General features: G+C 37.3%; 1 protein-coding gene across 4 annotated transcripts in view; it reads left to right on the top strand.

Annotated features, from left to right (window-relative positions):
• The first annotated feature begins 479 nt into the window (after positions 1 to 479).
• The window catches only part of LOC119784518 (casein kinase I), a 52074-nt gene continuing 36674 nt past the window's right edge, over positions 480 to 15879 (top strand). For all 4 annotated transcript variants that reach the window (XM_038286630.1, XM_038286616.1, XM_038286623.1 and 1 more), the window contains exons 1-2: positions 480 to 598; positions 9332 to 10094. In XM_038286630.1, the coding sequence (XP_038142558.1) occupies positions 9867 to 10094 (228 nt within the window). In that variant the 5' untranslated portion in view covers positions 480 to 598; positions 9332 to 9866. The remainder of the gene's footprint in view (positions 599 to 9331; positions 10095 to 15879) is intronic.

The following is a 15879-nucleotide window of genomic DNA, read 5'->3' as shown; positions in this document are numbered from 1 at the left end:
AGTGTGTAGGAGTGGTTGTTTGTGTCTGTGTTGCCCTGCAATGGACTGGCGACCTGTCCAGGGTCTACCCCACCTCTTACCTGTAGACAGTTGGAGATAGGCACCAGCACCCCTCATGACCTAGCGATAAAGCGTGTCAGAAAAATGGATTAAGTTCAAAAAAAATTTTTCAATGTACAAAAAAAATTAACAAATGGGGCAATGCATCATTTACAGGGGCACTGGCCCCTGTCTAGAACCGCCCATGATCACACATCTCATGGAATGGATAATGCAAAAAGAGTTGAACAATAATAAAAATAAGATTACATTTCATTTTGAGATTCACAACAAATAATAAGAAAAAGAAAAAGTATCAAAGTTGACACAAGCTAAATCTAAAGTAATTTGGCTGTTTTATAGAAACTTCTGCCTGATTAGTTTTAAAATGTGTGCACTATCCCTTTAACGGTGTGCCGATTCGCAAGGACAGAATCAGACACCAACTTCATCGCTGTGCAATCATAGCAACTTGGGGACAAGAGGAGCTACACGGGAAAGAAGCCAACGATCGAAGAACCATGATTTCGACTGGGTTTCGATAGCTGAACATTACAAGGTAACACGCTGTATTTTAACGACTAAAGTTGATTCGTTAAAGGGGGAGACAGTTGGTGACAGTGTTTCGTTTTTAACCGTTTCGTTCGGTGAGCTAGTTTGCTAAATGTCTGTGAGATCCAGGCTGCGCCGCTCGCTGAGCAGTTTCGGCTGGCTGGATTAAGGAGTTGCCCGGTAGTGCTTAGGGTAAGAACCGTAACCGAAGTTTAACCTGAAACACGACATATTTGGGTGATTTAGATTAAATATCTTTAGTATGAGTGTTTCTTAAGGGGATAGTACTCCTCGCGGCGTCATTTGGGATGTTTTTGTCAGTTATAAAGCATTAACGAACTAGCTTGGTAGCATTAGGTATATCAGTCAATGAATATTTTATGCTCCCTATTGCTTTTACTTTTTCAATTTGGTTACTGTTATGTAAACTGCATGTTTTTTGTCTGTTGTTTTTAACTGCGTTGCTAACAGAAAATGTTACCCTTTTTTAAAAATTTTTTTTATCAGATATTTGGGCCAAATTTGACGGTGTTTATTGGTTGCTAGCTCTCTTAGCCTAATCGTGTGTTGGAAATTATATGAAACTCGGAAACTAACCATATTATCACAATAACCGGGAATTGCTTTCGAAAAATTAAGTCGAAGGCTACAATTTCGTACCTAGAAATTAGTAACAGAGCGATTTTAAGCTAACTGTTTAGCCTCGTACTATCTGGCCTTGTCCGTGGTTAACGCTAGCTTTTCGCTTCTCTTTAGTTGTTTTGCTTACATTTTCACATAGATTACTGTAATAACTGAGTTTTAAACATGGTATCGAGAAGTGTTCAAAGTACATTTTGGGATTATCCGAAGCTAACGCTGAAGGACAGCTGTTAAAATCGCTTCGGAAGCCTGTTAGCCATTAGCTTCCATCTACATACGCCTGAAGGCCAGTAGGTGTGATAGCAGATGTAAAGGTTTGTATGACAAAACAAATTTCATTTCAGGTCATTGGAATTATCTTCACTTGGTACCAAAGTATCGTATGCAGGTAGACTATTTGGGAATCTTGTGTTGCATTTGACAATGCTGGGGGTATTTTACTTTTTGTAGTTTACATTGGAACACTTCAAACCCATATTCAAACCGAAATCAATTACAAAATGTGGATTTTTATTAAGTAATTTTTATTTTTAATCATAGACATTAGCCTTTTTAGTAAATGTCATTAAAGTGCTCTACCTTTTCAGAGTTTAGAGTATACAGTGAGCTACTGTACAGCTAAAGAACAATATGTAACTTGATTTGAGAAATCCATGCATTCACCCATCCATCCATTAGGGGTGTAAATCACACCCATCATGGCGATTCGATTCAGTATCCATTTCCTGACCCAACGATTCGATTATTTTCGATACTCAAGAATACACAACGATATGATTCAATTAGATTAATTGGTTCATTTATTTTTTTTAACCTTACAGGCTAGACAGTGATTCAACTTTTAAATAAGTCAATGAAAGCTGTAATATCGTTATGCATTTTATTTGGAAAAACAGCAGCAAATAACAGAAGAAGCAAAGTTGTACTCCACCTAGGCCTATGAATATGTCATTCACTGAAAAATAATAATGCGAGGTAGAAGGGTCAAAATAGGTTTAGCGCCACCACAGCACGGGAGTCAGAATGAAGTCCTGGAGAAAATGGATAAAAATAGACTGCAAAAACAAAACATGAATCGATACTCTTGTGGACAAAACGATTATTATTTACACCCCTACCATCCATCTTTTTCTTCTATCTTACTTAAATTGAACTTATAGGTGACTCTGGAGGAACACTAAAAATACAACTCTGGAATGTGGAGATATAAGAAATTAGGGGTCCTGTAATGATCTACCCTAACCAACATTACATATTTATTCATTCAGCCATATAGTAATCTTGGGTTATTATAAAAAGATGAAATCTCCCCTTTTTATTTTCAATCTCTTCTTTCTTTACTATTTTATTTTTAGTCAGTAAGCATGACAGTATTAAAGGGTTTAGAAATGATCTTTTGGCTTGTAAACTCTAATACCAGTCTTTTCAGCTTTTTAACATTATGCTATTGTTTCGATTAGGTCATAAAGCCATGTGCTCAAGTGTCAAATAACTATTTTAGTATACAGGTACAGGTACTTTTAAACAATTACTAATGCTCTATGTTGTTATTTTGTCTTTTAGGCACCAATGGGTATAACCTCATGACCTGTGGATATTAACCAAGTTGAAATTAATGCTATTCCTTTTTTTTTAACAATCTATAGGGATTCTTTTAACTCCCATCTTGCAATTGCAAAGCATTTTTTGACCGTTTGGCACAGCCAGTAGTAGGGGTGTAAATAATAATCGTTTTGTATCGATGCATCGATCCAAAAGCCGACGATCCGATGCATCGACACGTCCGCAAGATAATCGATTAATGTTTTTTTTTTCCCCTCCGGTCTATTTTTATCCATTTGCTCCTGGGCGTAATCCTCCCGTGCTGCGGTGGCGCTAAACCTATTTTGCCCTCCTACCGCGCTTCCTGGTTATACTCTTACAGCAGTTTGTTGCAGCAAGCTTCACACAGACATTTTTAAATTATGCTCAGTATTGAAGCGTGGTCTGGGCTACACGCTGTGGGTCTAGATACGGCCGAGGCGATGAGGAAGTGGGGGCGAGTTTAGTCCGACGACGAAGGGACATGAGGGCAAAAAGAGCGGAGATTCAGCTGGAAAAAGCGTCCCAGCGTTCTCGCGCACCTCGCTCTTCTAGCGGGTCAAACTTCACGAGTTTTTTTCCGCAATTTCGGTCATAAAAACAAAACAAGCCGACCTCCTGTCTGATGCACTGTTTGCAGTCAGCTACAATCTGGGAGAGGTGCAGCAGAGCGTCTCTCAAGGGGGCGGTGACGCAACACTCTGGAGCCTTCTTCTTCTTCTTTTTTTTAATGGCGGTTGGCAAACAACTTATAGGTGCATTACCGCCACCTTCCAGAATGGAGTATGGACCAGACAAACGTTCTTCTTAGAAAATTAAAAATACTACCAAAAACTACATCCCCAGATGACCTTTGAAACAATTCCCTTATATCTAGTTTATTTTTATTCCTGTCTAACTCTCTACACAACATCTCTCTTTCCTGAATATATTTATTACATTCTAAAAAAAATATGTTGGACAGTTTCTCTGGAGCCGATGTATTGCATTGAACTCATTACACTGATATTGTGCAGTATTTTTGCAGTATTTTTTGATGCAACTTTTCTACTTCTGTTATTTGCTGTTGTTTCTAAAGAAAATGCATAATGATATTACAGCTTTCATTGATTTATTTCAAACTTGAAACTTTGTTTAGCCTGTAAGGTGTAAAAAAAAAAAATAATAGTAATAAAAAAAAAATTAACCGATTAATCGAATCGAATCGTGGTGTATTCTTAAGTATCGAAAATAATCGAATCGTTGGGTCAGGAAATCGATACTGAATCGAATCGCCATGATGGATGTGATTTACACCCCTAGCCAGTAGTATTATTTCCATTCAAGGAACTGAAATTAAGGCTGCTGTTGCTGAATGTAGTATATTCAATACAAGTGCCGTTCAAAAGAAAATCTTGGTCTTCTGCTCTGCTTACTGTTTTGTACAAAGTAGTTCCTCTCTGCTTGTATTCAAACTAATACCACATTTGTTGGCATTTCTTTTTTCAAAACAACTATACTTCAAAACAAATAAATGTGAATGATTATTAAAGGAAACAGCAGCTGCATTTTAAAGTACATTAAAATGTAGAAATCCTTGCAAAAATAATCATAATTTTCTTCATTCAAATCACTTTTTCCTCAAATAAGCAAATGTCAGTTAGGAGAGGTCTTATTAATGATTTTCAGAAAAAAGAAACTAAATTTGAGAAACCAGAATATCTTAAATCTTGATGACTTTAGGGCGAGATTGTATTTGTACAATTCAAATGCCGGGGATAAACCCTCAGAAAAACGTTTTATTCAGTTTGATTAAAAAGACGTATATGCTGCATACACAAAAAAAAATCAACGGCATAAAAACATTTGAAAGAGTTTTAGTGACATTAATTGTCTGAAAAACAAAACAAAAACAAGCATGCAATTCAATGAAGAAACTAGAAACACTGCACACTAGAAATGGGTACCATAGTTGTATCTGTCTTTTTTAATCACTGAAAATATTTAACTTGCAGCTAATTTGTGTCAAATCCGTTTGATTGGCTTAAAAAAAACCCGCAATAAACCCCCCTACTGTGTCTGTAATCTCTGCACATCTTGAGGTATGAGCTTGCTTTATTTAAATTTTTTCGAGCTGTAAGTATTACAGAAATAAAAGAGAAAAAAAAAATACAAACCCTAGATATAGCTTCCATTTTGACTCTTAACAGTTGCTGTGCTGTTTTGAAGCCATTAGTATCGTCAACCAAGTAATTCTTTCCTTTTTAGATCTAAATTTTAGACTAGCTTTGCCCAGTGTGTAGTAGTTTCAGGCTCTAGGTGTGTGCTGTACAGATTAAGTGATTTAAAAACCTCTTACTTTGAAAAAATAGTTTATTACAGATTCAACAAACAATAGTTTGCACTTTCTTTATTCCTACATCAATGCAGACAGGTATCAATGCTAGGCTATTGCTGGTAATACACCAGTCTTTGACATGAGAAACATAAACCAGAAGCTGTGGTTAAAATAGCCTTCCTCTTTTGAGATTATTTCTATACTTGTGGAGGCAAAAATGTGCAAATGATTAAACATATATTTATATATAAAAACAATTATGAGTATTGTTTCAATAAGCTATTCTAATGGAGCTAACCTAGAAGGCTTCTCCATGGTTCTCTCTGAGGAATACCATGGTGCAAAAAGAGTAATTTATTTTCAATTTGGTCATATAAATTAGCTTACATACTCCATTTTTCATTTCAAGCTAATTTCATTGCTTTCATGATGTCACAAGTAATTTACTCATTCATTTATAAAATCCCCTCATAAAAGCTGTGTGCTGTGTGAAATAATAAATTGCGGGGTTTCAGTGGTTACAATTATTTAGGACTCGCAAAATTATAAATTGCAGGGCTCCTATAAACTAGTTTACAGGTGCTGGTCATAAAATTAGAATATCATGAAAAAGTAGATTGATTTCAGTAATTCCATTTAAAAAGTGAAACTTGTATATTATATTCATACATTACATACAAACTCATATATTTCAGATGTTTATTTTGTTTAATTTTGATGATTACAAATGAAAATCTCAAATTCATCATATCAGAAAATTAGAATATTGTGAAAAGGTTCAAAATTGATGGCCCCTGGTGCCACACTCTAATCAGCTAATGAACTCAAACCACCTGCAAAAGCCTTTAAATGGTCTTTCAGTCTAGTTCTATAAGCTACACAATCATGGGGAAGACTGCTGACTTGACAGTTGTCCAAAAGACGACCATCGACACCTTGCACAAGGAGGGCAAGACACAAAAGGTCATCGCTAAAGAGGCTGGCTGTTCACAGAGCTCAGTGTCCAAGCACATTAATAGAGAGGCGAAGGGAAGGAAAAGATGTGGTCGAAAAAAGTGTACAAGCAAGAGAGATAACCGCACCCTGGAGAGGATTGTGAAACAAAACCCCTTCAAAAATGTGGGGGAGATTCACAAAGAGTGGACTGCAGCTGGAGTGAGTGCTTCAAGAACCACCACACACAGACGTATGAAAGACATGGGTTTCTGCTGTCGCATTCCTTGTGTCAAGCCACTCTTGAACCACAGACAGCGTCAGAAGCGTCTTGCCTGGGCTAAAGAGAAACAGGACTGGACTGCTGGTGAGTGGTCCAAAGTCATGTTCTCTGATGAAAGTAAATTTTGCATTTCCTTTGGAAATCAAGGTCCCAGAGTCTGGAGGAAAAGAAGAGAGGCACTTCATCCACGTTGCTTGAAGTCCAGTGTAAAGTTTCCACAGTCAGTGATGGTTTGGGGTGCCATGTCATCTGCTGGTGTTGGTCCATTGTGTTTTCTGAGGTCCAGGGTCAACGCAGCCACATACCAGGAAGTTTTAGAGCACTTCATGCTTCCTGCAGCTGACCAACTTTTTGGAGATGCAGATTTCATTTTCCAACAGGACTTGGCACCTGCACACAGTGCCAAAGCTACCAGTACCTGGTTGAAGGACCATGGTATCCCTGTTCTTAATTGGCCAGCAAACTCTCCTGACCTTAACCCCATAGAAAATCTATGGGGTATTGTGAAGAAGAAGATGCAATACACCAGACCCAACAATTCAGAAGAGCTAAAAGCCACTATTAGAGCAACCTGGGCTATCATAACACCTGAGCAGTGCCACAGACTGATCGACTCCATGCCACGCCGCATTGCTGCAGTAATACAGGCCAAAGGAGGCCCAACTAAATACTGAGTGCTGTACATGCTCATACTTTTCATGTTCATACTTTTCAGTTGGCCAACATTTCTATAAATCCTTTGTTTTTATTGGTCTTCAGTAATATTCTAATTTTCTGATATGATGAATTTGAGATTTTCATTTGTTGTCATTTGTAATCATCAAAATTAAACAAAATAAACATCTGAAATATATGAGTTTGTATGTAATGTATGAATATAATATACAAGTTTCACTTTTTAAATGGAATTACTGAAATCAATCTACTTTTTCATGATATTCTAATTTTATGACCAGCACCTGTAATCACATTTTCTTATCAGATATGTATTGTATACGTGTCTTTTTATCCTGTTATCAATAATCTTGTGACCAGGTTGGGCATTTTCATCTTACTTCCTTCTGCAAGCATCAGTCATTTGTTGCACAACAAGGAACACTTAGATTAATGACTGATGGCATGCATGGGTATGAGTTTTTTGTTTCTGTTTCCCAGGTGTGCAAACTGCAGCAATAAATAACTGTTAACCTTTAAGCATGCAGGTTTGCCTTGGATAAATTTGAATAGTTCACTAATAGAATTCTTAAAACATTTCAAGCGTCACTAGCCATGGTAATTATAATGTCTATTGCCTGTTGTGAATGGATAAAACAAATTCCAAGATAAGGTGTCAAATCTGATTCATCAACAGTAATCTAACTTGTTTGCCGGTCTTCTGAAAAACGGTTTTGTTGTTTGTTGAAGGGCTTTACTTTTTTCTGCTATATGTAACTGAGTGGATGTGCTCTCTTCGTCCTCTGGCATGGGAGCTGCCTTGGAGCTCGTCTGCCTGGCTGTGTGTTTCCTGGACGGGGCTGCCTTTTACAGCTGCTTTTTGTATCTCTGCTTCTGTCTCCTTGAACCCCAGTCGGCCTCAGCAGATGGCCGCTCACACTGAGCCTGGTTCTGCTGGAGGTTTCTTCCTGTTAAAAGGGAGTTTTTCCTCTCCACTGTCGCTACAAGCATGCTTAGTGTGAGGGATTGTATTTGAGTCAATGAGTCAATGCAATCAACTGGTTTTCCTTAGATAGAAAACTTTGTATCAATTTGACTGTATGATCTGGTTGAACTGTAAAGTGCCTTGAGATGACATGTGTTGTGAATTTGGCGCTATATAAATAAACTGAATTGAATTGAATTATCCATTGACTAGACAGTATCCGAATACATCCAGCAGGATGCTTTCCGATGATGCAAATTATGTCCAAATTAGGCATTACAGCAGTCATTGATCTGTGTAAGTGCCTTTCTTTATAGAAGAGTAGCTGGCTGTAGCTATTGCGTGCATTACCTGCCTTCTTTATCAGCATAAGCATCTTGGATAATCGAGAATGAGGATCTAGTTGATGATGTTATTCAGAAGCATCTGGACACTCTTGTTCACAAAAATTTAGAAAAAAGATTGTTGAGCTTAATATCAATGTTGTTTTTGCTTCATGTTGATATTTCCTATCAAATACTTCAATTATCTTATAAAAGGTTTTTTTCTCCCAAACATGGTCCTTCACACAAATTTGGAGTATCTAATTTCTCTTATTTTTGTGCTAGTCAGAGGACAAACATGCTTTCAAAACTACCCATTGACTGGATCAGACTAAAAATGTTTTTTATCCAGATGTTAGTCTATCATGTGAACATTTAATCTGTTAGCTTTACACACTGTGTGGAATTTTACCCAATAGGTTTTAATTGTACAATAATTCTGTCTAATCTTCAGTGGAATATTTCTGCTCATATTGATTTTTTTTCCCTTTTCTTTTTTTTTGTATTGAATTTTCTTTGCACCAGTAAGCACTAATATCGTATTTCAGCAGAAGTACAAAGCACCCATAGTCGGCATAATTTGATATTTGAAGTAAAAGGATTTTTTTTTTTTTTGCAAAACGGCAAAAGAAAAGAAAAAACAAAACCTCAGTGGAAATAAAAATTTGAAGGATTCCAGGAGCTGGAATGCTAGTTCTAGTTCTAATTCTTGTTTATCAACCCTATCTGAGAATGCAGGCATGTTATAGTTCACACTTAATTTTATACAGTAACTAAAAGGTGAAAAACATTTGTCAACCTGATCTGAATATATGCAGTTTCAAACAATCTTGCTTTCTAGGTTAATGGAATATGTTTAGTTTGTGAAGGTGCCATAAGTCTAGGAAGATTTATGCCTTTAAATCAAAATAAAGTTTAAGTGATTTGGTTAATTTGTGACTAATGATGAGGATTGCAGTTACAGGCTTTTAAAAACATTGTCTTTTTCTCTAAACTGATTGGTATGTTTTTTATTTTTGCAGATAAAGTGACGACAGTCCGAACTGTTCCCAGTGTTGCTGTTCCTTCAACGTTTGGGTTGCCTCCAGGTGTAGCCCTGCAACATGGAGAGTCTCCATTGTGTGAATGAAGGGTGACCAGAAGGAAGGAGGCGCTCCAAATGACGTTCCCAAGTGGCCTTGTGGAAGCTGTAGCTGCGCTTTGGAGGGCTTTTACTGATTAGTGTTGTGTGCGCCTCAACGGGAAGAGCGTAGTGAAACCAGCGTTTTTCACAGGCCATGGAAATTCTGCTCTGATCCTGGAGTCAAGACAACTACAAGAGGGGAGCCCCCTGTTAATATCCAACACACTCTGCAAAACAAAAAGGGACGAGCTGTATGAGTGAGACACGGGCAACTTGACCTGCTGTCTTGGCCAAGATTTTTTTTAACAGCGACTCCTCTCCTCTTTGCTGCAATATTTGTCTCCCTCTAAAGTATCCTCCACTATTGTTATTGGAGTGTCTATGGTTTTCATGGCTGGAAAATAACCGTGGAGAGGCCAGGGTATCATAAGCTTATGGATTTTGATAAGAGAGGGGGCAAAGGAGAGGCAGAGGAAGGAAAAAAGATGTCAAAGACGACGACCAGCAGGACTGGACATGGCGGCAGGGGTACAGGGACCAATTCTGGAGTTCTTATGGTTGGCCCAAACTTTCGTGTGGGCAAAAAAATTGGCTGTGGTAACTTTGGAGAGCTGAGGCTGGGCAAAAACCTCTATACTAATGAATATGTGGCCATCAAATTGGTAAGTTCATAACTTCTGAAACTACATCAAGCTGCTGTTACCCTTTATATATAGCCTCACATTACAAACACTGCATCTTAATTCATTTTTATTGGCATAAATTTTTTATACTTAGATACAATAGAAAGTAGCAGAATATGAACAGTATTTTTTCCCTAATTTTGCAACTCTGCAACAGAAAACTGTTAAACCATAATTACTTTTTAGAGGTAACTACAGGTAAACTTTTTTGGATAGATTTGCTTTTATAAAACCCACCTTTAGGGTGTTATTTTTCCACACTAATCCAGACCTGAAAACTAATAACTTGCATTCCACACTTTACCAAAAATTTTAAGAACCTTGTTAAAAATATCAAAATTTTACTCAAACAACAGTTTAATATCAATTATCAGTCTTTTTGAAGCAGCAGCCTTATGGACAAAAAAACATGAAATGTTATGGCTTGTTTGCTTTCTGATTGCCCAACTGTTTCCTCAGAACTATTACTTCTCTTAACTTACTTTCTGTTACACTTGCAGAGTTTGAAAAGCTTATTGATAAGTCATGTCCTTTTCCCAGAAATGCTTTGATGTAAGAATCGAATAACTTAAAATGTGGTTTATTCCAGTATTTCTGCTCTTGGAATGCCTGTCATTATTCTCACAGCACTGTTCATGTATGTTTTATAGTCCTTCATGATTCTTTCTCCTATGGGTGCCATGATGTGCATGGGTATTCTAAAGCTTTGTGGTTGGCACACAGCCATAATTGCACTTCTGCTCTCCTGAAATCTTTAATCGACTCACTGCCTCACTCCCCTTTTTGCTTGGGAACCTTCCTTCTGTTGGGTATTTTTACCGCTGTAGTGGCCAACTATATCCGGAACAAGTAGCAGTGTCATCATCTGCCACCAGGACCTTGTAGTCCCGCTAGCATCTATCTGGATGAATCATAGATGTACAATGAAGTGTTGGACTCTGGAAAACCCAGTAGAAGCAGATTCTGTTTGCATTTTTAGTTTTTTTTTTTTTTGAAAGTTGTAAAAACAAGAGTCTCACCTCAATTGATGGATAGCTTGAGTTATCCCGCTATATTTAACAGCTAGTGTTGTGATGCTCTTGTACTAACTAGCTAACCCCTTTTGAATACTTTTTTTTATTTTTTTTACAGTAACTCAGGCTTGAGTCTACCATAACCCATTTGGGTGCAACAGAATTTTAGGCCATCCTTTATAACGTCATTTACTGAATTATATCCTGAAAAGATACATTTTTGTCATTTCACTTAAACATTAAAGGAAAAGTCCAGTCATATTCAGAATTCAAACTTTGGAAAGTACATTAAATGTAAAACTATTACATGCTGTTCAATAAATGATAAGTGTTTTTAATCAAGAGTAATTTTCATTTGAATGTGCTTTACTTGAGGCATCCATGTTTGTCAAAGAACGGTGCAGTATCAGATGTTGAGCAAGTCCCAATGCTCGATCTGCTGTTTGTCACAACGCACTATTATCAAAGTCATCTTGAAAACATTCTTTTTTGAAATTTTGGCTACATATGAGTTTTTTCTGTGGCCAGAAGTTTGATTGCCAATCCTCTCTCTTCAAGTTGGCAATCCAATGACGAATTAGTAGATCATGAATCATAAAGGTGAAATAAAAAAATTGTTTTTTTCACTTTTACCCTATGCATTGCAACATCCAACTGCCATGCACGTGGGCATTGTCACTTTGTTGATTGCAGGTGTGTATAATAGTTCCCTCTGATTTTTTTTTTTTTGTAAAGCGGGGAGAATGGTGCTAGGCTTACCGCACCGTGACGTCACTGCCGGAAGATGTCAGGAGTGAGGTGTTACTATATTTGGGCATAAATGGCTGCTCCCAGGCAGGTGATCGCGACAAAAATTATTTAAATTTTTTTTACTGATTAACCCTACATTCATTAAATCATTGCAAATGTATTAGTTTTAGGTATAGATAGTGATCCATTGATTATTTCTTGTTGAACGGATTTTTCCTTTAACAAATACAGCCCCTGTGACTTGACGATTTAGCCAGCGTATGTCTGACGTCCCAGAATCTTCTAGAACGCTGGCACACACTGAACTTTCCATGTATTTTTTTTTTCAATTTTGGGTGTAGATATAGAGTATTCATAATGAGTCCAGAACTTATGTCCAAGGACAGCCTAACTTGTGCATAACGCATGGCAGCATATGGCCATGAACTGTCACAAGCCAGTGTCCTGAGGTAAGCAGCAGTGCGCCTACAGGCGCCCTGTCAGCATAAAAAGATTTCTTTGATCTTGGTATTAACCTAGCTGCTGTTTACCACCCGCCAAAAAAAAAAAAAAAAAAAAGAATACATAAATAAATAAAAAGAAGAAAGAAAAAGGGTTTGCTGTCACAGCAGATTTAGTGTCATGGCATAAACGTAGGTAGGATCCATCACACTTACCTTCTCACTCACCCTATGATGAGGATGCAGCCTGGAGGAGTATTGATGGTTTCCTCCTATGAACCCCCTTTTTTTTTTTTACCAAAAAATGCTGCAAATACGCCATTAAACAGTAGCAGTAAGTTAGAAACACGTTGGAGTTTCTAACATGCGTTGGAGATAAGTTCTTCATAAGTTATGCATCAGTTATGCACACATTACTTATAGGTTTTGGAAAAGCTAGACACCATGACTTATAACTAACTTACACTTAATTTATATTAAAAAAATTAAGTAACTTATGGCCCACGTTAGGGCTGGGCGATATAGAAAAAAAGCTTATCGATAAAAAAAAAATGCATATTGATCGATATTGATAATTATTGAAAAGATTTGAAACCATATTTTATGTGCAGCTCTGCCTGGACTTTTTATAATATTGCTAAATGATTTAATTTTAATAAAAAACACAGACTTTGAATTAAATCTTTCTTTAACCAACTTTTTTAACCATAACAGAATTGTTTTAAAGAAAAATAACTTAAGAGACCTGGGTTATGTTATTAAATACTGACAAAGAATAAACAAAATTGACCAGAAAAGTGACCAAAATAAATATAACAAATAAATAAATGCCCCCCCACCGCCGCCGCCGCCCCCGTTTCCTGTTTTAACCTGAGTTATTACTTTGAAGTGTCTCGCCCCTCAGCATTTTTATCTCAATTGTTAGAACTACGTGGGAAACTGCCCAGAACTGAAAATATATATATATTTCCAGAAGATTCCTCGGAGGAGAGCCGCGTCGGGGCCTACACAGCTCGTACTCCTGCGGCTGTGAGCGGCTGAGATGATAAAAAAAAAAAAAAAGTTGGTTCCGTTATCAGACTTAGTTTTCACTGGTTCCCTACACATTTTACAGATGACTGTGGTTTGTTTTTGGTCCGACTTGCCATGACCAAAATACTGCCAGACTGCCGAACTACAAAAACCCTTCTTTGAAACAATTTCCTCCGCCTCTCCTTGCTGCGACATCTTCATGTGCTCTATGTTGTGGTTTGAGAGGGCGGCGCTTGGTGACGGCGTGCCTGGGTCCGCGATTGTGATTGGTTGGGAGGAAGCAGTGACTAGCATAAACCTACATGCTAGGCTACAATGAGAAGGAAGGAAAACTGCGTTTCTTTTTTTATCGAACTTTTATCGACCCTCTTTTTTTCTATTGCACCACACGTCTATCGATCTATATATATCGTTATTGAATTATCGCCCAGCCCTAGCCCACGTATTAGCATATGCTGGCAAACGTACTTGCTGTATGTTGACGTGTGCCAGCGTGCTTCTGCTTGCTCATAACTTTTCCAAAGCTGACCCATAACTTGTCCAACTTATGCCAGCGTTTTCGTACATCAGGCATACGCTGGCTAAATCGTCAAGGTATGACAGGCTTAAGCCCTATACAGGGATCGCCACAATCAGTTCCACAATTTCAACTTCCTCAGAGGCCCGGAAAAGTGTTTATGCTAGAAACTCTATGACGTGTTTTTTTATTTTTATTTTTTTATTTATTTTTTTTATGGAAAAATGTCGAGTTAGGAATGAGAGTATTGTTTGTAAGATGATTACAGCAGTTTTCAAGTCGAATTCAAATGATTTGAAAAAAGGGATTATTTGTGCTGAAGATTTCAGCTGCTGCTGTAAGCTAAAGAAAAACATGAAGAAAAACCTGTTTCCTTTGTGCCATACCCAGGATGAACTTAGAAAGTTAATTGCTTAAATGAGCAACTGTTCCTTGTGTTCATTAAAGGAACAAATGCAGGGCTTGGTTTAGAAAAAAACCCTGCTATGGCAGTAACAGTGGTAAATACTGTGGTGTAACCACATTTACTTGCCCTTATTTTCTGTACTTCACCATCTTGGGCACTGTTGTCCATGTCAGGTGTGGATGTCTACTGCAATGAGACTTCATATATTGGGAATATTAGAATTAGACTAGGACGTTACATTGCCATGCTTGGTGAATTTTTGGAATACATTTGTTTATTTCTATATCAACTCTGATATTACTCTTATTGCATGGTGACATTGTGATAGCAGTATTGTGTGTATGCCATGAGTTGAGGTCTGCAATAGATGGTGACCGGGTAGTGGATATTTCACTGCGATCGGCCTTCCACTGCTGGGAATATATCTTTGTCACATTCAAGTTTTCCTTTTTTTTTATGGAAAGGAATTAGTTCTGCCTGAACTTAATTAATTATTTAAGACTTTAAAATTTCTGATTTGCTACTTTTTTATTGAACAGATTTTTTTTTTTTTTCCTTAAGTAATTTCTTGGTTCTTGACTGCCTAGTTTTACTTTAGTAAAACTGGTTGTTATGCTGCTCTTACTTGATCACCATTCTTGTCTACTTACTCCATCCCTGGTCATATCTGTAATTGAAAACAAAGACCAACAGAGCTTATACCCTTCCTACATGAAACATCCGTCTCTTACATTATGTTGGTCATACTCCAGACACATTTTGTCTTCTTATAGCAGTAAGCTAGAAAACTATTCTTTATTACTTCATGCCAGTGCTTAATCCCTAACCACTTCCAATGCTACTGTAATGTTGAAGTTCTTTCCTCGTGAGAAAAATTAAGGTATTCTTAGTCCTTAATTCAATCTGCTACTTCTAACCTCTTTGGCTACTTCTTAACAAGCTGTTGGGAGCTATTCTGGCCTCCTTCTTTATCTGTCCCCACTGGGTCATGTCTCTCCTCTTCCAAATCCTCCCTCCTCTGTTACTGCTTCTGTTTATCATCTCGATTCACTTAATAGGGTGTTTCAGCCTCTGATGTTGACTGCTCTGCTCCCGCTGGCACACCTGTTGCTCCAAATATATTCATAATTTTGTTACATTTTGTGGCACCAACTTAGGGGAACTCAGCTTCTCTGCCCCCTCCTTGATGTTTTTTTTAATTTTTGTTGTGCTTATGATCCATTTCTGTAGAAAGACACAGATGTAATTTCAAAATAGATTGTTAATTTAGTCAGCTTTTTTAAATGTAATCTTAGTCTTAGTCACAATGACAACAATCTATTTTAGTCTTAGTCATATTTAGTCATTGCCTTCCCGATTTAGTTTTTGTCTTAGTCTAAATGACGAAAATCAATTTTAGTCTTAGTCAAATTTTAGTCATTTTTGTCATTTTAGTCAACACTGTAAATTATAGAACTTCTCCACACACTGCTTTTTTAAACATATATATCACACTGTACAGAATAAAACTTCACCACACACTTCTTCTCTTTTTCTCCATTTTATTTATATAACACTGTGCAGAATAGAACTTCACACACTGATTCTCTTTTTAACATATATCCCA

Source organism: Cyprinodon tularosa, unplaced genomic scaffold (genome assembly GCF_016077235.1).
Source record: "Cyprinodon tularosa strain WSP-4 unplaced genomic scaffold, ASM1607723v1 ctg106, whole genome shotgun sequence".
Taxonomy (NCBI): domain Eukaryota; kingdom Metazoa; phylum Chordata; class Actinopteri; order Cyprinodontiformes; family Cyprinodontidae; genus Cyprinodon; species Cyprinodon tularosa.
This window is presented reverse-complemented; position numbering and strand designations above follow the sequence as displayed.